The sequence below is a fragment of the Castor canadensis genome, chromosome 2 (assembly GCF_047511655.1).
Source record: "Castor canadensis chromosome 2, mCasCan1.hap1v2, whole genome shotgun sequence".
Classification (NCBI taxonomy): domain Eukaryota; kingdom Metazoa; phylum Chordata; class Mammalia; order Rodentia; family Castoridae; genus Castor; species Castor canadensis.
The window spans coordinates 140388247-140413174 of NC_133387.1; the positions used below are offsets into that span (position 1 = coordinate 140388247).

The 24928-nt window shown below is 37.8% G+C and overlaps 1 protein-coding gene across 7 annotated transcripts in view; it reads right to left on the reverse strand.

Annotated features, from left to right (window-relative positions):
* Nucleotides 1–2243: 2243 nt before the first annotated feature.
* The window catches only part of Sppl2a (signal peptide peptidase like 2A), a 47539-nt gene continuing 24854 nt past the window's right edge, over nt 2244–24928 (reverse strand). For 4 of the 7 annotated variants that reach the window (XM_020184795.2, XM_074065938.1, XM_074065937.1 and 1 more), the window contains 8 exons: nt 24076–24157; nt 23471–23545; nt 19440–19496; nt 19191–19244; nt 18659–18761; nt 14767–14841; nt 12891–13051; nt 2244–2554 (listed from right to left, as the gene is read on the reverse strand). In XM_020184795.2, the coding sequence (XP_020040384.1) occupies nt 2480–2554; nt 12891–13051; nt 14767–14841; nt 18659–18761; nt 19191–19244; nt 19440–19496; nt 23471–23545; nt 24076–24157 (682 nt within the window). In that variant the 3' untranslated portion in view covers nt 2244–2479. Of the gene's footprint in view, nt 2555–12890; nt 13052–14766; nt 14842–18028; nt 18082–18658; nt 18762–19190; nt 19245–19439; nt 19497–23470; nt 23546–24075; nt 24158–24928 lie in introns of those variants that run through there. The other 3 variants (XR_012445458.1, XM_074065936.1, XR_012445459.1) reach the window with 3 other exon arrangements.

The window sequence follows — 24928 nt, forward strand, 5'->3', positions numbered from 1 at the left end:
TTATTGTTTTTAAGACTTGTGTTGAAAAAAAAAAAACAAACCCAGATTCTCTTCTTCTTAATTTTCATCTCCCTTATCTGTTCATCTTGATTTATAAAATATTTCTCTAGATAATTATTTTCAACTAGGTTGCTAAGATTGTGCAAGTACAGTATTAAGTTGACATTGAGGATAGAGAGACTTTAGGAATTTCATTTCTACTTCTTATTTCTAGTTAATAACATTTTCTTTCCATGCTGGGGATCAAACCCAGGGCCTTGTGCATGGTGGCAAGGGCTCTACCACTGAGTTATACCTCTAGCCCCGCCTACTGATAAGATTTTAATAGCTAACTAGGAACAAGATTTACTTTCAGACAACTAATGGTTAGATAAGTAGAATCTGTTTCAAATAAGTCAAGATTTCAGACTTCTAGATCTACTAGTTAATGTTCTGTTGCAAAAAAATCTGGTTTAAGAAATTAAAATATTAGTTACTAATTAATAAAACCCAAGTCCTTTGAGAGATTGTCTTATTTCAATGTAGTTTTTAAAAAAAAAAATAGTAATTTTCTTTAACCTTCTTCATAAAATGTAGTTGTAGCTTGAATACCATAAAGATGAGACTGCAGGTTTTTACTAGAAAAGTTGTATTTTAACAAGCATTTATTGACATAAGTAAAAATACAGTTGGGAGTTTTAAAATGGCACTTAATTTGTTCTATTTGGAATCTGCCAAATAAATTAAATTCCTTGGAAAAAATTCAAAACTTGATATATAGGAGGGAAAAATAACTCTTACTTGTCATGTAAGTCACTTGCCATAAACAAAAGGACCCAATTAAGTAGGGTATTAAGTATTAAGTAGCATTTGCAATTTACTCAGCAAAAGTTAACATCAAAGGTCTGTCTGATCCATTTGAAAAGGCATTGGTTTTGTCTTTTAATAAACTGGCTTTAGCAGATACCTTAAAGCAACTGAGGCCAATAGGAAAAGGGGACCAGGAACTAGAGAAAAGGTGAGATCAAAAAGAATTAACCTACAAGGTAACACCCACGCACAGGAAATCAATGTGAGTCAATGCCCTGTATAGCTATCCTTATCTCAACCAGCAAAACCCCTTGTTCCTTCCTATTATTGCTTATACTCTCTCTACAACAAAATTAGAGATAAGGGCAAAATAGTTTCTGCTGGGTATTGAGGGGGGGGAGCGGGAGGGGGTGGAGTGGGTGGTAAGGGAGGGGGTGGGGGCAGGGGGGAGAAATGAACCAAGCCTTGTATGCACATATGAATAATAAAAGAAAAATGAAAAAAAAAAACTGGCTTTAGAATGAAAGACTAGATACATTCACATATTTTGTGCACTATTTACATAGAAATACAAAATCCTGCTGCTTTTGCAATCACTTGTCATTTGGGAATTTCTCAAAGAAAATGGAAAGACAATTTGATCTCTGATTTCCAGGAAAATGTTCAAGGTCACACCTGAGATTTCTCAAAGAATAAGAAAAGAGATTTTTTCAAGTTGGAAGTTACCAGAGTGATTAATTGATCTAAACCATTCATTCTGTGGGCAAGAAAACTGAGATACAGAAGTACACTTGCATTGTGAACGCTAACACGCCAACTTCCTCTAAGGTTAACAGTGTTCACCTATGGAGGAAAGGGATGGAAACTGGGAAAAGAGGCGTTGTGGGTATTGTTGGGGGTGTTCTATGCAAACATGAGCCACAAATATTAATACATACACGTGGGTAAGAAAATCTTTTTAAAGATCAAATTGCCATCAGCAGAACCAAATTTCAAAGATCGGAAATACCAAAGTGAAACTGAAAGTCAAGAAAACAGTGGATGACTAAAAACTAGATATCTAGTTCTGTACACCTGAAAAAATATTCTAATATATATGCTGTCTAAAGCAATTTAAGTTCTCAAATTTTAAAAAAGAGCTGTAATTTTTCAAAAGTTCTACTATAAAAATATGTTATTTATATTTATTTCTAAATTATATATTTCTAACCTCTGCATGACATAAGGTCCAAATTTCCACTGCTGACCTGCCTTCCTGCATGGATTTAAGTGATTATTTCTGTAGAGGAGATGAGATTTACATAATTCTTTAACAAAAACATCTGTTCATAAACTCGCTTTGACAGTCATACTTTGATCTATCATTAGAGATGAAAGAAATACACTTCCTTAGGAAAGTATGGGGAGGATGATCAAGGCATTGTTTTAGAAAAATATGCCGTGTATAATACGTCTTGGAAAGCACAGAAACCATATGCTTTTATTTCATGTGAAGGCACAATTTTGACATAATTAAAAGCACACACATTTTCATTATTTATGATGTAATTTTCAGTATCAACTCATAAAAATATATATTTGCAAACATATCACTGAAAATGCTTTCAGATTGTCAATTCAAAAGTTGGTTTAAAAAGTCAAATTGTACATGTAGAAAATCAGTAACCCATTATTGCAGGTCCGTGTAACATTACTGTTGGACAATGTGTTCATCAGAAGTCACTGGGTTTTCTTCATTTGTTGAAGAGTCCAGATGGGCCATCATCTAGGCATAAACAAGAGGTGTTAGAGAATGCAAATGTTTATCTTGCCCCAATATTCATTAATTTAGCAAAAGGATTCTCAGTTTTTATAAAAGACGTTGAGTGCTCCATACAATCAAGCCTGCCTTTCTTTCAGAGCACTGTTGTGGTTCAGTATTGCTCTCTTCAGGAGATGGTCAGGGTGACACTGAACTTTTCAGGAGCCCTAATCATGTGACTTAGGACCAATTAATAACTGCTTTCTCTGGATCTTCCATTATCTCCACTTCTTAATGTGACTACTTCCCTTCATGAAGTGGGAAGTCCACCCCAAAAGGAAGATAGCCCTGACATTTACTCCAGGACACTGTTCCATGCAATGTTCATTTGTATAAGTAGAAAAGATGAAATGGGCCTAGAAGTCACTGTGAGAATGCCCGCTAGCTCTGGGACTATGTAAACTTACTGATAATCTGAAATGACCTTAAGATAATTTAAGAATGGTACTTGAAATTTTGGAAAATTATACAACAAAAATTTCCGCTAAAAAAACAAACTTGAAGGTACTTAAAAGTCAAGATATGGAAAAACAAAATCAAGAATACATTTTCTATAAAGTATTTAAAAGGCATTACCAGTGCAACTTTTCTCAAATGGTTATTTTAACAAGTGTTTTTGTTTGTTTGTTTGGTTTGGTTTGGTTTTTTGCTAGTACTGGGGCTTGAACTCAGGGCCTCAGCTTGCTACGCAGGCTCTCTACTGCTTGAGCCACATGTCCAGCCCTCAAATCGTTACTTCAGCTCTGTCTATATTCCCATAAAAATCTTTTTATATTTTGGAATGAAGGAAAAATAACTGCTTAAATACTTTCAGTGTTTTTATTCTGTTCGTCAGATAAAATTATTAAAAAATAAAAAATGTTTTTACTGTCTTTGTGAAGACTGTCAAAGACTTTTAATGATTACATTTCAATATTATGATGCACTTTTCCACTTTCTTTATCAAGAACTAGAAGATGCAAAGAACAGGAAGATAAATGTTCCTATCTTTATAAATGGGTTCTAAAAGCTTTAATGTTTTTAGAAAAGGAAGACAGAGGAATCATTCCAAATGGGACTTTTGGACTTGTCAGACAGGAAGAGTGGATGCAAATGAGATGTCAGCTGACAAATGTCTCAACCAATGGAGACAGCTTATAACCAAGCCCACACCTACAGTACTCCACCAGTCATCTTGAGGATGGGTCAGTGCTACTTTTGTGCTACATATAATCTCTAGGTTAAGGTAGTTACATGGTCATGACACTTCTGGAAGGGCTGGAGATGTAGTTCAGTGGTAGAGTGCTTGCCTAGCAAGTGGAAGCTCTGGGTTTGATCCCCAGAACCACAAAAATAAATAAATTAAAAGATGTGGAATCACAAAATCTCAATTCAGAGATACTGAATGTCTTACATATTGTCAGATGTCCGTGTTCAAAAATAAATAAGTGCCAAATCAATGCAGGTAACATTTATTAGGTACTTCTCCACGTGACACACAAGATGAAGCTGCTGAAAGTTCATTTTAATCACAAGTTAAATGACGGAGAAAAAGGAGAAACAGGTAAGACAAACTGAAGCCCCTTTTCTTCTGATAGTTTAAAGCTCTGGATGTCGAGAAGCCAGAGCTGTGAGGAGAGAGAACCGAAGCAGCCGTGGTAGAACGGATGTGGGCCTACTCTCCTTCCCTATGCCCTGCCTATGTTGGCAGCCATCCCTGCAGAGATCAGAGCTACAAATGCCCCGTTATGATATGGCACTATAATTCCTAAAAAGAGAAATAAATGATTTTTAAAAACACTTTTTTTTGTGTGGTACACTGAGGTTGGAACTCAGGGCCTCACATTTGCTAGGTAGATGCTCTACCACTTAAGCCACCTCTCCAGCTCTTTCGGTTTTACACTGTTTTTCAGATATGGTCTCATGTTTTATGCCCAGGGTGGCCTTGGACCATGATCCTCCTACCTACGCCTCCCATGTGGCTGGGATTACTGGACTGCCCCCATCATGCTGGTTTTTTGTGGAGATGAGGTCTTGCTAACTTTTTGCTCTGGGCAGCCTGGAACCACAATCTTTCCTTCTCCACGTCTCTCATAGCTATGATTATGTGGATGCCCCACCACACCTGGCCCCTCAGAAAACACTTTCAAAGTCAACTTATTGAGAAGTGAGCATCTCTGCTCCGTATTTACTTTTCTGCACTGAGTTTTCAATAAAAACAATGTAGAGACACAGCAAATCTGAAAGTCAATTTTTTAACATAGCAAATCAATATAGATAATAAGTTAATTGGTAAATTGATATAAATTGCCATATTTGTAACTAAACAATCTCAACTTGGAAAGGTGTCCTCTGAAATTGGCAAATTGGCATTTACCAACACCTCTGATCACGTAGAATTGAACCAATGTCCAGAAACACCTAACAAAGGGTCACTAGAGCAGGGAACAAGAGTTGCTGACTCTCAAGCAGTCCACCCTAAGTATCTCTGTACTCTGACTTGTCAGTTACATTTTGTGACTTCTAAAAATAATTAGAAGCACTAGTGACATTTAACAGAGATAAACTCACTGCTTACTGACAACTTACTACCCACCCAGAGTCACAGCCCACTGGAGGGGAGCTGCATCAACCTAACTCCGCCAATTTAGTGAAAGGCGAAAGGAGTGTATGACCTGGAGAAACCAGAGCAGCCACTGACCTAGTGTTAGAAACAGAAAGTGTCCCCAAAATTATTCCAATTATCATTCTATATGTCAAAGGAATTTGGATTCTGCCTGATTTTTTTTCAAGTAAAATCAAGCAAGTGTAACTGGGTACTGTACCTGTTGAAGCACTCCAGAAAGAAAGTTCAAAAGACATACAGTGTAATTGGCCTTGAACAACAGAAAAGAATTTGTAACTGATATTTCCAAATTAGTACTATTTTAGTGAAATCATATAGAAATGTTACTTTTGATCAGTGAATTTCACATAAAAAAAAAAAGGCTGAAAGACTCCAAGTAAAATACTAAAGTATTTCTATGAAGTCTCCACATTACAGCAACAAATGAGTTATATTTGTCCATTGAAAACAGCATAAGCTGGGTGTGGTGGTACATGCTTGTAATCCCACCTACTCAGGAGGCAGAGGCAGAAGGATCTTGAGTCTGAGGACAGACCAGGCAAAAAGTAATGGGAGATCCTATTTCAAAAACAAAATAAAAACAAAAGGGCTGGTGTAGCTCCAGTGTTAGACCACTTGCTATGCTCTAAGTTCAAGCCCCAGGATCAAAACAAGAACAACAAAGCAAACCTATGAGATCTTAAAAGTCTCCACGGCAGGGCTGGGGACATGGCTCCGTGTTACAGACCCTGGGTTCAATCCCGGAAGGTGGGGAGTCTCCAGTGGAAAGTCCTGTTTTTTATTATAGGTTGCGTATCTCTGTCAGAAATGCTTGGGAACAGAAGGGTTTCAGATTTTGAATTTCGGGTTTTTTTTTCCCCTTAAAAAAAAATTGTTGTGCTGGGTGGGGGTACACTGTAGCATTTACAAATGTTCTTATGACATATCAAATATATCATACTTGAACTCACCCCTCCACTGCTCTCCTTAACCACCACCCCCCGTTTTTTTTTTGTTGTTGTTTGTTTGTTTTGCATATTTGCCTATACATAATGGGATATCTTGCGGACGGGACCAAAGCCTAAACATGACATCCATGTATGTTTCATATACAGAAAGCCTTATGGTGATTGTATGCAATGTGCTTAGTGCACTCGCGCTGTGACTGTGATCCGCCACATGAGGTCGAATGTGGCGTCCTCTACTTGTGGCACATTGCTGATACCCCAAAGCCTCCAACTTTAGGCGTCCTGGACTTTGGATTAGGGCTGGTCTACATGCGCCACTGTCCTTCCTTAACTCAAGTATCTTGTATTAGAGTTAAGTATGGCTCCTCTCCCTTTTATCTTTCTGCATCTTCCAAATGCTTCACAATAGAGCACTGACTACTTTTATGATATTTAAAACTTTTTTTGTGGAACTGGGTTCTTTTTTTGGGGGGGTTGTATTTTATTTTATCGTTTTTACATTTACTCACATGTATGTACATTCTTTGGGCCACACATGCCACCCCCACCCCCATCCCACCCCCATATTGGGGTTTGAACTAAGAGCCTCACGCTTACTAAGCAGGCGCTCTACCACCTTAGCCAACTCTGCCAGCAAGTATCTCGTATTAGAAAGAAAAATGATTAATAGTATAAGCACATTTGCCATCACCTTAGATTTTAACTTTATTTTATAGTGCTTGTTTTGTGTTTGATTACTTCAAAACAGTAGCAAAAATTTTGGGGACTTACAAAAATTATTATGTATAGATTGCAGAGGTATTACACCTAGTCTAATGTAAAAGGACCTCACTCTCAAAATAGCATAATGCCGGGGATGGTACTAATCCCAGCTACTCAGGAGATGGGAGGCAGAGACAGGAAGATTGCAGTTCGAGGCCAGCCAGGGCAAAAAGTTAGTGAAACTACCACACTCCCACCATCTCAAAAACAAGCCAGGGGTGGTGGCACATGCTTGTAATGCCAGCTATCTGGGAGACAGAGGTAGGAAGACAGTGGCCTGAGGCCAGCCTGGACAAAGTTAAATGAGACCCCATCTAAAAAACAAACTAAAATCAAAAGGACCAGGGTATGGCTCAAGTGGTAGAGCACCTGCCTACCAAGCACATGGCCCTGAGTTCAATCCCCTACGGGGGAAGGAAAAAAAAAAGCATGTAATAATTATGGTAATTTTATGAGGGCTGCTGAAACCCAACCAGGAAGCTTGCAGACACACTTATCAAAGTGACTAAAGGTCAGTGGGTGAAGGACTGAATGTTATAATGCATTTTAATGAAGAATTTCAGTAAAATTAACCGAGAATTCACGGTGTATAAGAAAGTGTTACCAGCACTGTGGGTTCTTAACATTTTGGAGCCAGTATCACAGCAAGGGAGACATACATCCCTACCCTGCAGGGAGGACGTTAGTGAGTGTTCAAAACACAATGTTTAAAATTACAGGGAAAAGTAATTATCCCAATGGGAGGACCAGTTTCTTCTGATTTCCTGGAGGTCTGCATGGAGACAGGTTTTGAGTTAAACAGAGATTCTCTGGAAAGGGTGCACAAAGCCTTGGACGGTGGCAGCTGAGGGGGTCAGAGGGAGCCTGTGAAGCAGGGCTGAGGGACCCGCACCAGGTCGTGCCAGGTTGCCTGTTTGACCAGGCTTGCTGAATCCTTTATTTTCCTTTCAAAGACTCCGCCTTGCCTTGTCTGATTGCAACATCCACCTGCCTCACCAAGTCTGGGCTAACGCATCAGTGTGGATTAGTTCTGCTCTTATCTGCCCCAGTTCCAACCTCATTTCATGGACGTGGAGACAGAGTCAGTTCTCAAAGATTAAATAACTTGCCAGAACTGGTGTTAAACAATGTTGTCTCTCCCAAATAACAGCATTTAAGCTAAACTGATTTTGAACTTAAAAGATGGACATAAGCACAGAGAGATTTTCTTTAGCACATGAACAAGGAAATAATTTTGTAAATGCAAAACATTACATAATTTTCAAAACTGCTAGCTGTCTGGAAAATTAGACTCTCTCTTGGTACTAATCTTTAATATTCTGCAGCTAACTTTTCTAAAATTTCCATCTTTCATATTTAAAATTTGGTACACAGTGGAAAACATGTCTAACAAATCTAAACAGAAGTTCTTCTCCAAGGCTTGTGGCAGCTCAGGATTTGTACTTTCACAAGTAAGTTAAAGGAACCAGAGTTAATGTTATCCAAACAAGGAAAATAAAAATCTAGCTAGTGAACTAAAAAATAACAACCAAACCAACCAACACACACACAAAATCCTGACTCCTACAAATGATAAAAAATATATTTACAGTGTTTAGGATGCTATTCTAAGCAATTTGCATGTATTTTAACATATTCAATTACTAACAATTAAATTAGCAATCTTCTGAAGCAGGTTATTACATTGGAGGAAGTAACTTGCCAAAGGTCACATGCTTAATCAAAACCCAAATTCAAATTGAGGCACCAGACTCTGTGTTCCTTTTCACTATGTTTATTTTGTGTTCTGAGTGTCTTTTTGCAATGCAATTATGATCCATGCTGCACAAAGGAGAAGTTTAAAAACAAAGTAGCAAATGTTTTCAGATACTCTTAAATGGATTTTCCCAGAATCAGTTGCCTTATTTAGCTAGTGGGTCATGGGGTGAACCCTGAAGCCTGCGCTTCTGGGGATATTACATAGCTGCTGTGATCTTTGCTTTTATAGTGGCTGCTATGAAGCAGAATCATATTCTTAAGAGCGAAACTTAGATGTTTTCAGGGAAGAGCATCTGCAATAGGGAATAGGAATACGTCCCTGCTTGAATTCCTTATCTACCATTCCCTTTTCTCTCAATAAACATCTTGGAGAGAAAAAAGAGGAAATGTGCTAGAATAAACCAAGAAGCACATGAGCTATAGAGTATTTTCAGAGAGATGCAACATTCATACATAAATGTATACAACACTCTGCACATTCAACTATTTCCATCAAGAGAAAGCATAACAGATTTGGAGGTGACACATAGACTGTTCAAAGTAGCTTCTCCTCCTTAACAGTGGGAAAGGAGGAGGGGAAGGCTGAATGGAGGAAGGGAATAAGGTCAATGTACTTTATGCACTTGTATGAACATGGAACAATGAAACCTGTTGAGATTTTTTTTTTTGCGGTAGTGGGGCTTGAACTCAGAGCCTATACTTTAAGTCACTCCACCAGCCCTTTTTGTGAAGGGTTTTTAGAGATAGGGTCTCTTGAACTATTTGCCTGCGCTGGCTTCGAACCTTGATCCTCCTGATCTCTGCCTTCTGAATAGCTAGGATTACAGGCATGAGCTGCTGGTGCCTGGGGAGATTATCTTAAGTATGTGAGAGGGAGTGAGGGAGAATGACAGAGGTGATGAATCTAACCAATGTACACTGTAAACATATATGGAAATGTGACAATTAACCCCCCTTCACAACTAACATATGCTAATAAAAATGTGTTTTAAAAAGGAAAGAAAAGAAAAATAAATTTTAAAGACTGGGAAAGGGGTAGAGTGGTTAGAAAAGGGTCTTTGACCTTTTAATACAGACCTTGTGTTTCTTGTTTAAAAAATGTAAAGATGCATTGCTCTTTAATTAAAACACACAAAAAGAAAAATTATTAAAGTGAAAATGGGGTTAGGGTCTACATACAGATTTTTTAGAGTAGTAACTGGCAATAATACTAACTTCTAAGTCATTATAATAAAAAACAAAGACCTGAAGTTCTGCAGTGAACATCTTTTCCTACCAATTTCACCCACCTTCCCCATCATTTTCTGAATAATTCCTTAAAAGAAATTTCTGGGTCAAAATAAGTGATAAAATATAGCACATACATACAAGAGAATATTATACAGGCGCTAAAATGATCTCATGAAGAATTTTAAACGAACTCACACAAAATGACGTGAAAAAGCAAACCAGGAACCACTGCTGGCACTGTCCATCCACCTGTCCATTTACATCCAGAAGGCACAGAAGGAAAAACCACTTAAACCTTAGCTCAGGATTATGGGTAGGCCTCATTTTCTTCTTGATTTTCAAAAATATTTTCCAAACTTTCTATAATAAGCACCTATTTCTTATAACAAAATACAGCTGAACTTGAATGGAAGGACTTTTTTTTACAAGTAAAAAGAAAATGGCAGTGATGAAAGTAAGAGCAACACAGATAATTCTCTAAGATAGAATAAGTGTTGTTACCAACAGTCTCAAATTTAAATTCTAACTTAAAGACTTAGTGTCAACCATACACAACATTTCCCCATATCATTTGGCTTCCTGGTCTGATGTACCTCACAGTACTCAGGTACATGCCCCTAGCAACGGAAACCTCTTGCTCACAGCTCTGCTCTAGTCTTCTCCCTGAATGCCCTCACTTCCTTGTTTGGTATGTCATGACATTTAAAAACTTCCATCTACAGTCAGCAGTGTTTCCTGCCCATCAGACTCACTTATTCAGTGGCCACTGTTTGTCTCTTTTTGGTGCTCCTATAAGTACTCTGAAATGTATAACATTACCTTTATTCCAAACCTGTTGCCCCTTATTCAGAAATCTTGGACTCTACTTCCTTTCTTCCCCACACTGGATCCATCACCAGACTCTATTACTAATGCCTCTAATTTTCTCTTGATGTTGTCTACTTCATTTTAATGTAGCTTACAAGACCCTCTAGACTCCTACCCAAACTTCTTTCTCCAGTTTTCTGAAGCCCCCCGCCCCACTTCCTTCACATTATAACCACCTTAAGCTTCATTCAGTTCCTACAACATGCCATGTTCTCTTCCCTCTGAGCTACTGAGGACAAGGTTCCTTCAAGGTGAACACATGGATCAGTCTTAAAGAATCAACATAAACTTAACATTCTTTAGCAAGCCTCCCAAATCACCTATGACCCTGTCCTGCATCTGTGGCACTGGATGTCCCATTTCTAGCTTGCATGGAACCTACCATTACAATACATCTATCACACTGTACTGTTAGTGGCACTACCTGCATTTCCTACTGGGAGTGTAACTTTGAGAAGGCCATCAGAACAGGCCTATTTCTAACTGGCTCATCTTTTATCACTGTACCTAAAATAGAACCTACTTCACAGAACTGTTCAATAGCATTGTTAAATGAAGAAACACAAAACTATTAAAAGTGCTACAGAGCCCTTTTTTGGAATATGGTATTCAAAGGTTAGTAGGAGACTGTATAATCCATGAGAATGAAAAAAATCCTAACTTGCCTAGCATGTGGGAGGCCCTGTGTTGGATCCCCAGTGCCCAAAACAAAACAAACAAGCAATCTATCAATTAATGTGGGTGCCATCTTCATGAAAAGTTGAAAGCTGTCTTACTAGTTTTGTCAAGGACCTTGTGGCCATAAATATGTAAAATTCTCTCTGTATATATTTATTAATAATAAATTGAGACAATAGCATTGTAAGGTTAAGCAAGGCATGTATTATTATTTTATCCAAATCTCAAAGAAATTAAAGATACCAGAAAGAATTCTAAATCAGTGCTTTTTCTAGTTTTAGTAGCCTATAATGTAATCTGTTAACCACTTCTCAATAAATAACACTACAAAAAAGACACTACAGACCAACCACAAGATGAACATGAACTTTGAACAGTTTCTCTAGTAACAAATTTGCAGCCACCCACTCAAAGTGACTCTCTTTCTATGCATGTGACCACTGTCATGCATGCATGAGGGTGGATGGAGGAGGGTAGTTTGCTATAATAGGGCAAAGCAGAGATAACTACCCTACAAAGTGCTTCCATGAAGGGGTCAATGCCATGGTCCTGACCTCAGCAGCCAAGGGTTTCTCAATCCTCCTACTTTCAATGCAAATAGACTTAACTGGAATACCAAGGACATTTAGAAAAAGACAAAAGGAGTTTAACATGTATGAAGAAAGAACTAAAACATAACAGATCTGAAATCCAGATTTTCTTTGCTCTAGGAATCTTAAAGAAAGGCCAATCTTGCCAGGCACTGGTGGCTTATCCCTGTAATCCTAACTACTTAAGAGACAGAGATCGAGAAGGTCATGGTTCAAAGCCAGCCCTGGGCAAATAGTTAGGGAGACGCTATCTCTAAAAACCCATCACAAAAAAGGGTTGGCAGAGTGGGCTTAAGCAGTAAGAGTACCTGCCTAGCAAGTATGAAGGCCCTGAGTTTCAAACCCCAGTGACACCAAAAAAAAACCAAAAAAAAAAAAACAAAAAGAAGAAGAAAGGCCTATCTTGACTCATTTAAATCTGAAATGAGTGCCCTACCCTGTAATACTCAAATGCTGGGGAGAATTACATCTTTTTCTCTTCAAAACCTTATGACTCAATATAAATTGCTGATGTCAGTCCCAGAATTCAGTACTTTCTTTAAACATAGTTCCATGAAATTTACTTTTACAAGGATTTTGAAAGTGCATGTTAAATGCTGATATGTTTTCCCAAATGCCCCCTCCCCTCCTCCCACCCCATTTCTTGGTAGCTTTGTCTTGAGACACCAGGCTTCTGGCATTAGACAGCAACGAGAGGTGAGCACTGATGTCACAGCAGGGGGATACTGAATAAGGGACAGTAGTGGGGAAAACTTAAGATATCCTGACAGACGTAAGGTAATTTTTTGGTGTATAAAAGCTTTGATGTATATGGATTGTTTCCAGTCCAATTCAGTCAGTGAATTATAAAGTATAGCACATACCTGATAGTTGCTACCTTTCCAGAACTTTTTCATTTCCTTACGTCTCCAAGCAACAACTGAGGCAGTAATAAGTGTGCAAGGGACTAGGTAGAGGAGCGCGGGTTGCCCCTTTTTCATCAGCACCAGAACAACAAATGTAAATATCATGCCAACGGCATAGGCTGTGGGAGAATTCCAACTGTCAGTCATTTCCATGCACTACAAAAGAAAACTGTTCCCCCCGCCATTCCAGCACTGCTTTTTAAATATTTCTGAAGACATATTTTTGCAATATGTCTTCTCATAATTTCTTTTGTTCCTACACAATAATTAGGAGAGATATTCTACAGAGCTTTTGAAAAATCTGAAAACTGTGTTAGTATTTCAATCCAACCATTAATCATGGAAAAGTATATATATATATATATATATATACATATATATGGATATTGGGAATTGGGGTTTGAACTCAGGGCCTCACACCACTTAAGCGGCTCTGCCAGCATAATTTTTAAAAGTATCAATTATCTGTCACTATTAAGGATCCTAAATCTGTACCTGTAGGTATTAAAGTGGCTTTGAAAAACATCTTCTTAGTACTGATTACGTACTTCCTAGGCTTTTTAAATAAGTGTATAGCAAACATCATTTGTACTTGTCTTAATAATTCAGGCTTCACCATGAACACAGGATCTCAGATCACTGGACCTGGAAGGACCTTTATGGGTGACTAAGTCTAGCTACTCATTTTAAAGATGAGGTGATGGAAGGTCAGGGAGTTTGAGTGCGTTGTTCACAGTTACCAAGCAGAACTGAAAAATACTCGAGAATCTGCCTTTGCCTTGAGTGCTCTCTATTCTATCATGTTGATTAGCACTGGGCATTAATGTCCTTTGAAGAGTGCCATACTTAGTGGCTTCAGACTATTTTTCTTTTTTGTGTGATATTGGGGTTTGAACTAAGGGCTTCAAGTTTGCCAGGCAGGTACTCTACAGCTTGAGCCATGCCTCTAGCCTATTTTGTTCTGATTATTTTGGAGATGGGGTCTCTAACTACTTTCTTGGGCTGGCCTTAAATCACAATCCTCCCAATCTCAGCTTCCCAAGTAGCAGGGATTACAGGCATGAGCCACTGGTGCCTGGATTGCTTTATGTATTTCTGTAGAGTTTGTTTTATTCTCTTCTTCACCTCCTCCACTCAACTTCTTTCTTGCTGTTGAGATACCTATTTCTAACAACATCCTTCTCTACTACTAATGTACATTTTAATTTACGAGATTTACTTCCATTGTGGACTTGAAAGCCTTGCTATAATGTATCTAAATGGCTCTGGTATAGACCATTTATGTACGCATAAAGAACTTTGCTTGTATGGATTTTGAGATGCTCAGGAGTTATAGGGTTTATTTTGCCTTGCTTTATTATCAACTCTGTCCTCAATAGTAGAAACAGAGGTTCAAGTGACAATTACCTTTGTGGTCCTGGTGAGGCGTTATTATGCCACAAATTCATTTCTATAAATACACAGTTATCCATATACTATTTGAAAAGTATACACAATTTACTGACTACTTAAACACTAGGTATTTTAACAAGAATTAACTTCACATCTAATTTCTTTTTTTTTTTCCCCCCTTTGGTGGTACTAGGGTTTGAACTCAGGGCCTCACAATTGCTAGGCTGGTGCTCTACCACTTGAGCCATACCTCCCAACCCCCTAATTTTCTTTTTAAAAGTCTAAAACCTTGTGATATAAATTGTAAAATATAGTCATCTTTTTTTGATGGAAAAATGTAACATTAACTTATAATGAATAATTAGAATCTAGGACCACTTATTTTTAGGCCTCTATCTTTTCCTGCAGATAGTACAGTTCAACATAATAAAAAGAAAATTACCAATTGTGGATGAAATAAAGTATACAGAAGAACCAATGTGAACATCAAATCTTCTACAGTATGCAATCAACAGGCCTTAAAAAAGAAAACAAAAACACTCCATGTTACTTTCTTAAAACAACAACATTAATATAAATTCAGCCGTTAACTACTGGCAACAACATATGCTGTACTGTATAAAACTTTCTTTTTGCATTAATAAGATCATTAAAGTACCTTAAATTCTGGGCAAAGTTTTACATGCTGAATTTTAAAATTTAATGCCATATTTTAAACATTTTCCCCAAGCCACTAAACAGTGTTTAAAACACAACTTTCATTAGATGCTCAATATTCCATATCATGGAGAAAATATTTCATTAAAATATATTGAATAGACAAATGGGATAACCTAAAACAAAAAACTTCTGTACAGTCAAGGAAACAATCAACACAGTGAAGACACCACCTATGCAATGGGTGTATTTGCAACCATACATGTAAAATACATAAGTAACTCAAACTCAAAAGTAAGAAAACATGACTTAACTAGAAAGTGGACAAAGGATTTGAGTAGACATTTCTTGTACTTGCCAAGCATGCATTAGAGCCTGATCTGCAGCATCACAAAAACAAACAACAAAAAATTTAAAATAGGCAGGGTGTGGTAGCAGAAGCCTATAATCCCAGCACTTGGGAGGCTAAGAGGATTTCAAGTTTGGAGGTCAGCCAAACTTTTTTTTTGACCCTGCCTCAAAAGTAAAAAGAAATTAAAATAGAACTACCATATATCCCAGAAATTCTACTATCAGGTATTAAAGAAATACTTGTACTCTCATGTTTAGCATCATCCACAACAGCCAAGGCATGAAATCAACCCAATCGATGAATGGATGGAAAAGAAAATGAGCTGCATGTACAAAAGGGGTCATTCTTTAAAAAGAACTAAGTCCTGCTGGGCGCTGGTGGATCACACTGTAATCCTAGCTACTTGAGAGGCTGAGATTGGGAGGATCACAGTTCAAGACCAGCCTGGACAAATAGTTCATAAGATCCCCATCACCAAAACAGCCAGAGCAAAATGGACCAAAGGTTTGGTTCAAGAGGTAGAGCAACTGCTTTGTAAATGCCAAGCCCTGAGTTCAAACCCCAGGCAAAAAAAAAAAAAAAAGAAAAGAGAAAAGGAAGTCCTGGGCCAGGGACAGTAGCTCACACCTGTAATCACAGCTGCTTGGAGGTGGCGATGAGGGGGATTGTAGTTTGATGTCTGCCCATTAAAAAGTTAGCAAGACCCCATTTAAATTATTAAGTCAGGCATGGTGGCGTGTGCCTGTGATCCCAGCTACATGGGTAGCTGTAGGTCAGAGGATAGTGGTCTGAGGCCAGCCATAGCAAACGAAAGGCCTTACCTGAAAAATAATTAAAGCAAAAATGGGCGGGGGGCATGGCTCAAGCAGTAGAGTACCTGCCTAGCAAGTGTGAGGCCCTGAGTTCCAACTCCAGTAGTGAGAGGGGGAAGAAAGTCCTATCATTGTTACATGATAAATCTTGAAGACATTATGTTAAGTGAAATAAGCCAGGCACAGATGCTGCATGATCTCATTGATCTTAAATAGATGAACTCACAGAAGTACAGAAAATGTGATTAATGGGGGCGGGGGTTGGGATGGAGACTTTGGGAGATGTTGCTCAAAGGATACAAAATGCTATTTAGATAGTTCCAGAGATCTATTGTATAACACAGTGATGATAGTTAATAGCAATGTGTTATATTCTTAAAGTTTCCTAAGGGCAGATTTTAAGTGTTATGGTTTAAACTATATTGAAAAAAGGCATCACGGAAGGCAATTTCCAGTTGTGGTAAAGAGTCCCCTTTCTAACAGCACAAAATGACTGGAGTTTTAATGTAAAGAGTTTGTACACAATGAAATACATGCTCCCATTTGTATATGTGCAGATATGCATCAATGACTCATTTAACACCTACCTCTTGTAAAAAATGTGTTGAACCTCTACAAAGAAGTCTCAGATTATGTTCATTTATTAATGAACATAATAAAATCATGTTCATTAATAAAAGCCCCTTAAAAATCATAAAATAATTTGACTATATTTGCAGGTTGTTTGGATTAATTAGTTTTGATATGTATATTACTAATAAAGTAAGTTCTCTGATCCTTTTGCTGTTTAATCACATTTCCATAGCTTGAAAAATATGGTACTCCCTCCCCCAGTCAAAACTTAGCTCTTACTGTTACGTCACATATTGTCAATAACTCTACTCAAACGTATTTCTCTTTGAGATCTCTGACATTTACTTTAAGAATTTAAGAGTTTGCGTACTATTTTTACTAGTTCTATGCCAAGGACTATTGTGTAGATCTTAGGTAGCACTTACTGTGACACTGGTAAAATAAGGGATCTTCCAGTGTCAATTTAAAGATATTCAAGGAACTGTAAGGTTACTCGACAGTTCTTCCTGCCTTATCAGTTATATGAGTAGAGATTCACTGAACTAAGAGAGTTGCTAAGTGGACTTTGCCATGCCAACTCACCAGGGAACTCTGTTAGCTTCTCTCTCTGTGCGGCTTTGCTATGTAAACAGGGCTTTTTGAAAAGTCACTATTCCTCACCCATTTACAAGCAGTTAGTATGTAGGGAGAGGGTGGGAAAGTGACAAAGAACAAGCAGCCTATGGATGACAGATGAGGAATACTGGCTGATTAATATTAATTACTGCTCGGGTATTTTGAGACAGGATCTTACTATTTAGCCCAGGCTAGCTTCAAACTCACAATTCTGCTACCTCAGCCTCCTGAGTGCTGGGATTACAGCTATGTACCACCACACCCAGCTAATTACTTTTAAACTACATTACTTGTTAATGAACATAACCTCAAGACTTTGGTGTCTCATAATAAAGGATGAAGCTTAGAACTGGATCACTTGGCCCTTTCTGTTATTTTCTCCCAATTGAAAATCTCTAACAGCCAGCTTTCTTTTGGATGTGCAGGTGTGCTCAACACACTCAAGCCGAAGCACAATCTTCTAGGCAGTTTTGCCTTTTCCAGAAAATTGACTTAGGTGGCCCAGCGCCTCTCGGCTTTCAGTCACAATACTGCTCACCCTGGTCACACACAGAGCTCTGGCCCTTCTTGTGGTGTGCCACTTTGTGGTTGGTGTCTACCACTGTTGTTATAGAAACTCTGACAACTTTTGCAATGTCCACCATGCTCATGGAAGTGGCTATCAGCACAGAAAGCTAATCGATGTTGTTACTTGCCTGAGGTGAAGTTATCTGCAGGCAGTGAGGTCAGTGAGGAAACTCAGGCAGATCTGCAGGAACAGTAAGAAGGCAAATCCTTTCCTAGACTCTGTCTTAGGGTATTATAAGGCCAGACAAGCTGTGTCCTACTGCTTCCCCTTTGGAACACAACCTTGCTAATCTCTCTGAACCACTTCCTTAGATACAACTATTATTATAAAATAGAAGCTGTATGTTTGGCATTATTACTTTTAAAAAGGCTCACAAAATACACTTTATTAGGGAAGAAAGTGAAACTAGATCCTAGCTGCTTCCTTTAAGACACTTTTTGCACTAGCAGAGATTTTTCCTTGGTTGTTACCATTTGGGCCTTTTCTTCCCCTCAAAAAATGCTTTTTTAAATTCCTTTGTCAGTGATCCCAGCTTTATCGATAGACAGAAACACACAATATAGAGTAATAATCTTTAACAGACATCATACAGAGGACTATTTTAAATCATCAGTATAGGACTATAGCTATGGTTCAAATGGCAGTGTGCTTGCCTAGCAAGCACAAAAACTCAAGTTCAAGTCCCAGTACTGTCAAATATAAATAATAATAATTAAGCCATCAGTATATTTTTACTAAAACTATTACAATCACTTACCTGGTACAATAATGTCTCCAAAACCCAATATTGAAACATGCGTGAAGCACGTACTCATTACTGAGAAATACATCAGCTTTGGCACCCTGATAACTACTGGTAACTGTAATAAAAAAAGAAAAAGAGAGAAAAAAAGAAAGAGAAAAGAAAGTCTACCGATAAACCTCTTCCCAATCATTCTTTTTAGAAAGGGAAGGACTGACATTAGAATGGTTTCAACATTTTAAAACTGACATTAAAAAAATCTTGAAATCAGAGGACAAAAACTAGGAATATATGTTCACACTCGGCATGTACAGAAATTTTGAACAAATGAATACTGTGGGATTAACAGTATTAAGATACTATCCCCATATTTAGCCTTTTGTTTTTTTTCTTTTTACTAAGAATAGGACTCAGACCTTGTAACATATAGATAAGAGATAGAGATAGAGATATTTGTAATCTGGATTTTTTTTTCCCCCAAAGAAGAGTCATGTCTCAGAGGGTATTATTTAAAGTCCAATGAACATATCTGAAATACAGTCCTTACTTTCTCATGGGGAGCTGAGGGCTGAGCCGTGGCTTCCACAAAGTTTCCATCATTCTAGGATGAAACCCAAGTCAATAGGTATTTAATAATCTAGGATAACTAAGCAAAGGGCTATATTTTGTGAGAAATGAGTTTTACAATACCTTAACATGTACTACATGACCAATGAGTTACACAGGAAGGCACAGTTATTAACTGGACACATGTACACACCCTGGGCAGCCATTTCTATTTTACTGCCATCCCTACCTTTTCAGTGTTTCCAAAAGGTCCAGCTGCAAGCTCAACCATGATACTCTCACCATTCTAAAGTTGAGGAAGAAGATGAAAGGAGTCATTCAAACAGGACAATCTGCCACTATTCAAGAATGATTTAGGTCCCATGTATATGGCTACTGTAAACTGAATGCTTTTTCCCTCAGTCTCTGTAGACAGCAAACATTGAAGCCATCTAAATCAAAATTCACCTAGCACACTGCTCCACTTTTTTAGAGCTAATGCTTTTCAGAAATTGACAAATTCACCATGCTCAGATTGTTCAAAAGTGCCCTGAACTCTAGATTGTATTGTCGTATTACATCTAACATTTGTAATGGTTGTAATTTTTAAGGACCTTTAATTATTTATTATGTAAAGTACTGTGGTTCTTAGTCATTCTCACCAATACCAGTGAGGAAGAACATAGTAAAATCTTTTAAATTTAGCTTTGTGACAAATATAGGCAACTATATTTGAATAAATATCCATTTGATCTTTAGGCTGCTCATCACCACAACAAAAGAATGAAGCCAAATGTGAAAAGATCCAACTCTCTAGAATCTGAGAAGTATCCCTAGCCCGACTCCTGTCCAGTATCAGCCCTGCCTGCTGTCTATATATCAAAACGGTTTCCTTAGCTGAGTTTCCCTTCTTTTGTCTGTTAAGTCTTTTATGTGGGCAATGTGAGTTTATTAAAAATGTTTCTCCTGATAATCCCACCTGCTGTAGAGAAGGGAAACAATTTGAGGCAGCAGACTAAGATGGCATTTTATGTTTCATAGTATAAATGGATCAGCAAAACAGGTAGAGGGGAGATAAATGCTGAATTTTAGGAAAATGCTATTGCCTAACTACAATCTTTTCTGTGTGGGTGGGGTACACAGAGGAAATCACTTGAGAGTTTTTAAAAGCTTTTCAATGATACCTAAGATGAGTAAAAAGAAAGAACCTCTAGCTACAGAAATCTTTTCCTCATGACAGAAAGGTTAAATCACAGGAGGTTAGCAAGATAAACTGATAGTAATACAGTTCCTCAGCGAAGAGTCCCAAAAACTTCCAGATAAAGAGTTAACTTGGTTCCTTCCCTAGTTGATATTTACAACATTTAGCTGAAGATCCTCACTGCTTCCTCCCAGACAGTCATAGATACCCGAGTAACTGCTATTTGTGAAATACTACACTGAGTACAATGTTGGAAAAAAAACCAAGTATAGACAGACAGGCTCTTACTGCTGTATGGCAATGGCCACCACCCTACCAACTCACTACCAGTCCACTGTACCTAGGTCAAGAACATGTTTAGAAATATCCAATATTTAACCTTTCAAATGCATATCGAAAAATCACAAGAATCACCAATTAAATATCTGATTTTCATTCTGAATTACCTACTAAGGTAGGACTACAGCCTGAATAAAAACAAATCAGACTGAGACAGTGTCATGCAAACCTACAATGAACTCCAAAGAGTACTCCAGGTTTTCTACTGTGTTAGATTGCTAGAAATCACATTCTTAGTCAGTAGGAACTAAGGAAAAAAGAAGATGAAAAATTTCCTAAGCAGGTAAGAAAGAAAGGCTAACAGACACCTTTATTATTATCCTATATCTTTAAGATTCTAAGCTGGGCACCAGTAGCTCATACCTGTAATCCCAGCCACTTGGAAAGCTGAGATCAGAAGGATTGAGATTTGAGGCCAGCCTGGGCAAAAAGTTAGCAAGATTCCAATTTCAACCAATAGCTAGGACAGTGGCACACAAATGTCATCTCAGTTATGGTGGGAAGCATAAAAAGGAGGATTGAAGTCCATGTTGGTAGGGACAAAAATCAAGATGCCCTCCCCCATCTCCAAAATAACCAGAACAAAAAAGGCTCGAAGTGTGGCTCAAGCAATGAAGTGCCTGCCTAGCAAATGCTAAGCCCCAAGTTCAAAACCCAGCACTGTCAAAAAAAAAAATTCTAAAACATTTTATGTGTATGGAATAGAAACATTCATAAAGTGACACTGTGGTAAAAGTTTAGTTACAGTTTTCAGTTCAATCCACGGTGTAATCTACAGGTCATATGCAGTGAACTAATTTCTGAGTTGCAGGAGGAGCTTTCTAAAGGAAATACTTTGTTTTCATTGTGAGATCTCTCATGGAGTACCCCTTAAAAACATTTTTTGATGGTACTGCTGTTTTGCATGTAGAGTTTTGAGCTTGCTAGGCAGGTGCTATGTCACTTGTATCATGCCCCTAGCACAACATTTTTTGAATCAAGTAAACTGACACACACCCGGACAGCATTTAGATAGAAATGAAACAGTGTAAACTGGGCACAGTGGCTCACACCTGAGGCTGAGATCAGAAGGATCAAGGTTCGAGGCCAGCCTGGGCAAAGAGTCCATGAGACCCCCCATCTCCAAAACAACCAGAGCAAAATGGGCTGGAAGTGTGGCTCAAGCAGTAGAGTACCTGCTTTACAAGCATGAAGTCCTGAGTTCAAACCCCAGTCCCACCAAAAAAAAAAAAAAAAGAAATGAAATGCCTTAGTAAATGTCCAATTTTAGTTATAACCCATACTAATTCTATAATTTAATTTTTTGTTTTTCAAATTTTTTCTTACTTTTCTTGTGTTTTTTTTTTAGGTTACTATTGCTCAATGAAGTCACTGAGTCAAACAGCTTGTCAAAGGCATGGAAAGGTGCTACTAAGATGGTTTGGGGAATATAATTAGGGGTGGTTCACTGTATTTGGTACATACAGGTTTGTCCTATGCCATTACAGACAATCAGAAGCACAAATTTTTATAGTGGCTCCATAGATGGTGGGGTCTAAAGAATGGATAAAGAATCACTGTGGGGTTGGGGATGCACTCAGTGGTGGTGTCTGTCTGGAACATGTGGGTTTGATCCCCAGCACTGCCAACAACAAAACAAAAACAAAGGGAAGAAAAGAGTAGGTATCAAATACTAAACGTGAGAATGACAAAGAATAAAGGAATGACATAAAATCACAAAGCAAGATTCAAAGTAAAGTGGAGAAAGAGGGATAACTAAATAATAGTAATATATTCAAAAGATAGGAAAGGTCAAGGTAGAAAAACTGGACAAATAATGAAGGGTTACCATACTTACCCAATACCTCTCCTCACTTTATTAAGGAGCTTGTAGCAGAGCTGGGACTGGTAAGACCTAGGAGCTGCCAGTCATAGAAGCAGTCATTTTGGAAGAATGGACAAGTGGACAGAAGTGAAAAGGGAGCGAGCACATGACCTTGGGTCAGTTACAGCTAAGAGTTGTACTGACATGTATGGTGGAGAGGAAAGCTAGAAATACTTCTTCACAAAGTGATTAGGAAAGTGAAGCAGAAAGGCCTCAGTAACTTGCTCCAGATGCAAGGTTACAAGGCTACACTCCAGGCCTCCCCACTTGTAGTGTGCTCTCAAACTAAGACTTCAGAAATGAAAACAGCAATGACACCTTTCTTTCCTTCTCTTCTTCTCTTCCTTCCTCCCTCCCTCCTTCCTTCTCTCCTCCCTTCCTTTCTTCTTTCCTTCCTTCCTTCTCCTCTTCTTCCTCTTATTACTTCTCCTCTTCTTTCCTCTTCTTCATTCCCTTCCTTTTTCCCCTTCTCCCCCTTCTCTCTCTCTCTTTTTTCTTTTTTTTGAGGCAGGGACTCACTATAAAGCCCAGGCTGGCCTCAAACTCATGATCATCCTACCTCAGCCTCCTGAGCACTGGGATGACATGCCTGGCTGGAAAAATTACTTTTTGGGCCGGCGTTGGTGCCTCACACCTGTAATCCTAGCTACTTGGAAGGAAAAATTACTTTTAAAGGGGAAGAAAGATCACAGGCAGTCTCATTTTTATATCAGTCAGAGGACATTTTTTAATCTAACACAATAGGCAATTCTCCTAAGAGAATCAGAATTCATTCAGGAATAAACACCTGCAGAGTCAATAATCTAAGGGCAGGTCAAGAGTCTCAGCTTTTAGCATGCTTCCTCATGCGTTTAAATAAATAAATACATGGTCATACCTTTGTGATGAATGGTGTTATGAAAACAAAAAATACATCATAGAGGAGGAGAAGGCCTAGAAGGATCACACATGACTGTTGAAGAAAGAAACAAATGTAAAGGTCAACCTCCCCATATCTAAATTAAGCGATCAAAGTATTTTGCAAATACAAATAAAAATAGGAACGTACATTTGAATACTATTTTTAAAGGCATTTTATAGTTATTACTATGTTGTTTTACTCTACAAAACCACATTAAAGCCTGTATCATCATAACCAGTTTGTTTAAAAAAATCACTGAATCAAAGTGATTGGTTAGTCTTGTAAGAATTTTATCAATTGGGCATATTTTATGAATGATTAAAAATATTTTAGCTAGAAAATCAGTAGTTGCCTTTTCTTGGGGGTTAGAATTGATTGCAAAAGAGCAAAACAGAGCTTTGTGAAGTAATGAGAAATGTTCTAAACTTCATTGGGATGGTGACCACAAAGTTATAGATTTCTAAAATTTCAATAAGCAGTACACTTAAAATAAGTGCATTTTATGTTACATAAATGATAATCCAATAAAGTGATTTTAAGAAGAAAAAAATCATTTTAGCTAGCAAAGTAGTATATTTTACCTTGAAATTGGGTAACTTCAGTGTTTTAATTAGATTCAGGCAGAAAGCAATCCCCAAGATATCCTGTAAAATCCAAGCCCACCTAAAATAAAAGATATTACCACATTGCTTTATCCAGCTGTTTTTAGATGAAACTTCCAAAAAGAATACATTATTATAGTAATGATATCCAATTACTTAATTGGTGAATTTACACAAGTGCCTTTCTTGAAAGTTAGCTATGAACAAAGGACACTGGTGTTACTACACATCCAGAGAGCTTACACATAAAGGAAGTGACAGCTAGGTGACGTAACTATTAGAGACTAACATATATAATTACAATTGATGGTCAAACACGAAGCTGCATAAAGTTGTATGAACTTTGCTTCTCAAATTTTTGGCCATTAAATCTTTTAGGTCACCAGTATTATTAATAAGCCATTAAATAAACCTGAGTATATATTTTTTCAGATTATCCTTTGCAGGACAGATACTTTCTATATCCCTTTCTCTGCAAATGGACAGGTATCTTGTACACCCCTTCTTTCTCACATGAAAGGTAGCATACTCTACACTTGCACTTTGGTTGCACTTTGCTTTTTACACTTGAAAATATATCCTGATGTGGTGCCTACACCACCATCCTCCAAACACAACTGAAAACAGAAACTATATTAATACACAGCAGCAAAACAGGAAATCCAATTAAAACAAAACAAGAAATAAACCAAAAACGACAAAAAGAAAATTTATCCTGGAAATGTCTGCGTATCAATTCATGAATATTGTCTATTTTTCAGGGTTGTACTGTGCTCCACTGTAATATACATAATTAAGTATATTTTCAAGGTCTAGGTGTTTAAATCATAAC